This window comes from Streptopelia decaocto (assembly GCF_964273445.1).
Source record: "Streptopelia decaocto genome assembly, chromosome: 16".
Taxonomy (NCBI): domain Eukaryota; kingdom Metazoa; phylum Chordata; class Aves; order Columbiformes; family Columbidae; genus Streptopelia; species Streptopelia decaocto.
In genome coordinates, this window is record NC_138671.1 from 1,113,406 (window position 1) to 1,118,716 (window position 5,311).

Here is a 5,311-nt window from a genome sequence, read left to right on the forward strand (position 1 = left end):
GGGGCAAGATGGTGGGAAGCAGGGCCGCGTTCACAGCAGAGCCAGCAAGGGCCTAATGGGAGCGGCACTGCCCGACCTTGGGTGCGTTAATTAATTAGCGTGTTTGTCTCCTCTCAGAAATGGGAGCAGCGCTCAGCACGGCCACAGGACACAGCAGCCGGGATTGGGGGCTCCATCCCTTCCAGCCCCGCCAGGGCCCTGCCAAGCCTGTTCTGTGCCACACTGGGGGGGGTCCCCACCCTGCACCCCGTTGCCTGGGGACTCCCCCCACTGGAGGGTGGAACTGCACCAGGGCTGGCGGGGGCAGGATCTATCACCTCCCTCCAGCACTTGCTCAGTACCTAAACCAGTTATTTTTAACCCAGAAATACTATCACAGCTTCACTAGGGCTCTGTGCCAGCTCAGCTCCACTTGTCACCCCCCAGCAATCACAGCCCCGGGTGGAGTTTACTGCAGCGCTTTTTTATTTTCCTTACACAATGATGTGTTGTTGGGCATAACAATTTCTCAACTTTAGGATGACTTACAAATTTTGGTTTCCTACCATCATGTGAGAACATTAAGGCAACGTACAAAAAAATCTTACATAAATTAAAACAATGCATAAATTTACAGGTGTAAATGCAAAGTTTCAGCAACTCAAGTTGTGTAACTTCAGCTCCGTGATGGGGACTGGGATGCAGGTGGGGAGGAGGATGAAGACTGGTTCGTAAGGCTCGGATGCGATATGTTTTTCCCAACCTTGCTCGAACGGCAGCGACAGAAGTGAATTCTCGATGGACTCCTACCAGCCTCTACAGGAAATCTGGAATACTCCACACTGGATGTACGGCAAAGTCTGACTCCGAATACCCTGTACGCACCGCACCCGGCACGGGGGCCGCAGGGGCTCCCCGGTTCTCCGCCGCGGCGAGTGCCGCGCCAGCCCTGCGGCCAGGAGCGGATCCGCACAGGGTATTTCGCTCAGGTGTACAGCGAGGGAACGGTTAACTCAAAGAACAAGGTCAAATCAAGTGAGAGCTCAACCATCCAGTGCTGACATTTGTCTAACATCAGGTACAGACTTTCCAAGGGCAAGTTTTCTTTTGAAAGAAGGCTTATTCCAGTTTTATGAGGCTAGCATGAGGTGTATAGATTTGCCTGGGCAAACATATACTAGTGAGACAACTCATGCAGCGGGCGCGGGGCGCTCGCCAGCAGTCCGTTTAGAAGCATTTACGGTGAACGATGGAGGGGCCAGACTCATCGTACTCCTGCTTGCTGATCCACATCTGCTGGAAGGTGGAGAGCGAGGCCAGGATGGAGCCGCCGATCCAGACCGAGTATTTGCGCTCAGGCGGGGCGATGATCTGCAGGAGGAGAGCAGCTGTGGTCACAACAGCCCCCAGTTTCTCCCACCTCCCCCTGTGAGGCCCAGCGGTCCCATCTGCTGCAATGAAGGAGCATTTCTTACCTTTATCTTCATCGTGCTGGGCGCCAGGGCTGTGATCTCCTTCTGCATCCTGTCAGCAATGCCGGGGTACATGGTGGTGCCTCCAGACAACACTGTGTTGGCATACAGGTCCTTCCTGATGTCCACATCGCACTTCATGATGGAGTTGAAAGTGGTCTCGTGAATGCCGCAGGACTCCATGCCTGGGGAAGAAGAGTTGTGGGCTTGTTAGTACCCAGGCAGCCCCTCGTTTGTGGCCACACCAACCCCACACCAGAGGTACCACCAGCAAACGGCCCTGGCCCACACCTACCCAGGAAGGAGGGCTGGAACAGAGCTTCTGGACACCTGAACCGCTCGTTGCCGATGGTGATCACCTGGCCATCGGGCAGCTCGTAGCTCTTCTCCAGGGAGGAGGAAGAGGCAGCAGTGGCCATCTCCTGCTCGAAGTCCAGGGCAACGTAGCACAGCTTTTCCTTTATGTCACGGACAATTTCCCTTTCAGCTGTGGTGGTGAAGCTGTAGCCTCGTTCTGTCAGGATCTTCATGAGGTAGTCTGTCAGGTCACGGCCAGCCAAGTCCAGGCGCAGGATGGCGTGGGGCAGAGCATAACCCTCATAGATGGGCACGGTGTGGGTCACACCATCCCCGGAGTCCATAACAATACCAGTGGTACGACCAGAGGCATACAGGGACAGCACAGCCTGGATGGCCACATACATGGCCGGGGTGTTGAAGGTCTCGAACATGATCTGCAACAAAGAGGAAAAAACAACCAGTTAACACCAAGTAGTGAGCTGGGTCACTCGCACCCAGGTGAGAACACACATGCTGACATGCAAAAAAACCCCAGTGTGTGAAGGAAAAAGCAAAGAACGCAGGCAGAAACACAAATGAAAGAAACCTGAGGCGTCAGGGGAGAAATGCCGGGAGTACAGAACCCTGGAAATGTTGGGAGAAAAAGAAAAAACAAACTCAGGTTTCAGATGTCATAACGAAAGGAGGTTTGTGAATGAAATGAGAGCGAGGAGTAGCCACCAGGCGAGCAAAGGTACCTGCGTCATCTTCTCTCTATTGGCCTTGGGGTTCAAGGGAGCCTCTGTGAGCAGCACAGGGTGCTCCTCAGGAGCCACACGCAGCTCATTGTAGAAGGTGTGGTGCCAGATCTTCTCCATGTCATCCCAGTTGGTGACGATGCCGTGCTCGATGGGGTACTTCAGGGTGAGGATGCCCCTCTTGCTCTGCGCCTCGTCCCCCACGTAGCTGTCCTTCTGCCCCATGCCCACCATCACGCCCTGGGGAGCCCACAGTGAGTCAGCGCCCGCCTGCCGGCAGCACCGCCCCGGCCCGCCCTCCCCGCCGCTCCCGCCCGCCTACCTGGTGCCGGGGGCGCCCGACGATGGAGGGGAACACGGCGCGGGGAGCGTCGTCCCCGGCGAAACCGGCCTTGCACATACCGGAGCCATTGTCGATGACGAGGGCGGCGATCTCCTCTTCCATGGCGGAGTCTCTGCGGCGGGGGGGGGGGGCCGGTCAGCGCAGCCGCCCCGGGAGGCCGCGCTGGCCGAGGGCCAGGCCCGCCCGCCCGCCCGCCCTCCCGCCCCGCCGGGACGGGCCCCGGGCCGCCCCCCCCGCCGGTGCCGTTTGAATCTCCCGCGCCCTGACGTCACCGCCACCGCCGCCAATCGCGCCGCGCCCGCCACACACACACCCTCAACGTCCCATTCAAACGGACGAGACCATTCCACTACGGCGGGGGGCAGGGGGGAAACGCATAGGGGAGTACGCGACCACAGCCCACCCCAGCCGGGACCGAGCTCGCCACCCCCCAGGGACTGCAGGAGAAGGGGGCGGAAGGGGTGCGGGCCACGCCCCGTGGCCGGTGCCGCGGGGCCGATGCCAGTACCTGTGCGGGGGAAGCTGCTCTCGGCGCTGAGGAGACGGTACCACCTAGTCCGCTGCCGCCGGCTGAGTGAGACCGTCCGGTTCCCAGCCCCGCGCTTTTATACCCAGGGGGCGACGGCCCCACCCTCCCGGCCGAGAACATCGCCATATATGGAGATCTTTCAGAAACACGCGTTCTCATTGGCTGGCGCGGCACCGACCACGTGGGGCGGCTGCCGGGCTGCCCCCGCCCCACAGCACCCCGGAACCTGCATGGGGCAAAGTGGGGGGGGGCGGTGGGACCCCCGGCCCCGGCGGGGACCCCCGGCCGCAGCGCCCGGCAGCACCCCCGGCAGCGCCGGGCACCCCCGCCGAGCTCCGGACACCCCCGGGCGGCAGCCGGTCCCCCCCGGTAGCGCCAGGCCGCCGCGGGCCTCGCCGGGCCGGGCCCCGCACCCCGAAGGTGGCACCTCGCCCCCCCCGGGCAGCACCGGGCACCCCCCGCCCCGGACAGCACGTGCACGGCCTCAGGCAGCACGTGCACCCCTCGGGCAGCGTGTGCACCCCACCCGCTCGATGTGCACCCCACTGGTGGCATGTGCGCCCCACCCACAGCAGCCCCGTGCAGCACCAGGCACCCCCACCCACTGCACTGGGCAGCCCCCGCAGCCCCCCAGCACCTGCACCCCACCGGCAGCACCGGGCGCCCCTCTGTACCCATCACGCCACCGCAGCACCCCCAGCTGCGCTCTGCACCCTGCTTGCCCCCAGCTGCACCCCCAGACTCAGCAGCGCTGCCCCCAGAGCCCCGTGCACCCCAGCAGCGCCGTGTGCCCATCGCACCCCCATAGGTGACACCACGGATCCTATAGCTCATGCGCCAGCACGTGCATCCCACGGCCATCGGCACCCCGGCGGCACCCCCGCCTGCTCACGCTCCTGCCAGCACCCAGAGACAGGCCGTGCCGCCGGCGCAGCGCGGTGCACCCTGCGGACAGCACCCCCATCCCGCACCCCGCGGACAGCACCCCCATCCCGCACCCCGCGGACAGCACCCCCATCCCGCACCCTGCAGGCAGCACCCCCATCCCGCACCCTGCGGACAGCACCCCCATCCCGCACCCTGCAGGCAGCACCCCGGCAGTGCCCGCCACCCGCAGCACCGCACAGCCAGCGCTGGGGCACCCCAGAAGCTCTGCCTCAGCTCCAGCACTGCTGCATGCCCACGGCTGGTGCTGACATCCCATGGAGGGTGCTGTGCACCCCATGGACAGCACCGGGCCCGGGGACGGTGTCCTCCACAGACACCCCCTGGCTGCGCTGCCCCACTCAGAGTGTCCGCCCAGCAGCCCCTGACCCCACTGGCCCGGGCCCTGCTTGTGCCCGAGCCCCCGTGGCCAGGGGGTGCCATGGGCTGCGCACCCCGTGTGCCTCGGGGTGCCATGGGCACAGCTCACACCAGCGCACTGTGCCGCAGACCTGTGTGCCGTGTGGGGACTCTGCTCCACGCTGGGTGGCCATGTGTCACGTCAGGTAGCCATGCACGATGCCAGAGAGCCGCACGCCATGGCACCGACACGGACCTCGCAGCCCCAGCCCCACCGTGGCGCTCGGGCAGGTGGAGGTGGTGGCTCCGGCCTCGCCACCACCGGTGTCCGTGTGCGGAGCAGCGGCAGGAGCTCATGTCAACGGACGGATCCCCAGCGCTGCCAGGGGACAAAATGCCGCACGCTCAGGCCCTCCCCAGCCACCCCGGCACCGCCGGCGCCCGAGCCTGGGTGTGTGTCAAGGGGTGCTGGGTGCCAGGCGCTGGGGGGCCCTGTGCGGGTCCCTGCACAGCTCGGGGGGTCTCACGTCCCCACGGCAGCACCGAGCAGCCAGCCTGGCCCTGTGTCCCATGGGGCTGGTGGCCGGGTGGGCATTGTCACCTCGGGCGGGGCTCTGGCTCAGGGGGGCTGTGCAGGTGACATCCCCCACCCCAGGGTGGGGGGGCC

At 64.3% G+C, this 5,311-nt stretch overlaps 1 protein-coding gene across 1 annotated transcript; it reads right to left on the minus strand.

Moving 5' to 3' along the window:
• Nucleotides 1-442: 442 nt before the first annotated feature.
• ACTG1 (actin gamma 1) lies at nucleotides 443-3,472 on the minus strand. Its single transcript, XM_082067073.1, has 6 exons — nucleotides 3,340-3,472; nucleotides 2,811-2,943; nucleotides 2,489-2,728; nucleotides 1,747-2,185; nucleotides 1,455-1,636; nucleotides 443-1,350 (listed from the first exon to the last, which is right to left on the minus strand). Exons 2-6 carry the CDS (start codon nucleotides 2,931-2,933, stop codon nucleotides 1,207-1,209), a joined length of 1,128 nt encoding a protein of 375 aa, XP_081923199.1. The 5' UTR covers nucleotides 2,934-2,943; nucleotides 3,340-3,472; the 3' UTR covers nucleotides 443-1,206.
• Nucleotides 3,473-5,311: the final 1,839 nt, after the last annotated feature.

Excerpts from the sequence above, each read along its gene's own strand:
- ACTG1 (XM_082067073.1), bottom strand. The coding sequence starts at position 2,933 with ATGGAAGAGGAGATCGCCGCCCTCGTCATCGACAATGGCTCCGGTATG. Across the intron at positions 2,729-2,810 it reads TCGGGCGCCCCCGGCACCAG|GGCGTGATGGTGGGCATGGG; the intron begins GTAGGCGGGCGG and ends TGGGCTCCCCAG. Across the intron at positions 1,637-1,746 it reads GTTCCAGCCCTCCTTCCTGG|GCATGGAGTCCTGCGGCATT; the intron begins GTAGGTGTGGGC and ends CTTCTTCCCCAG.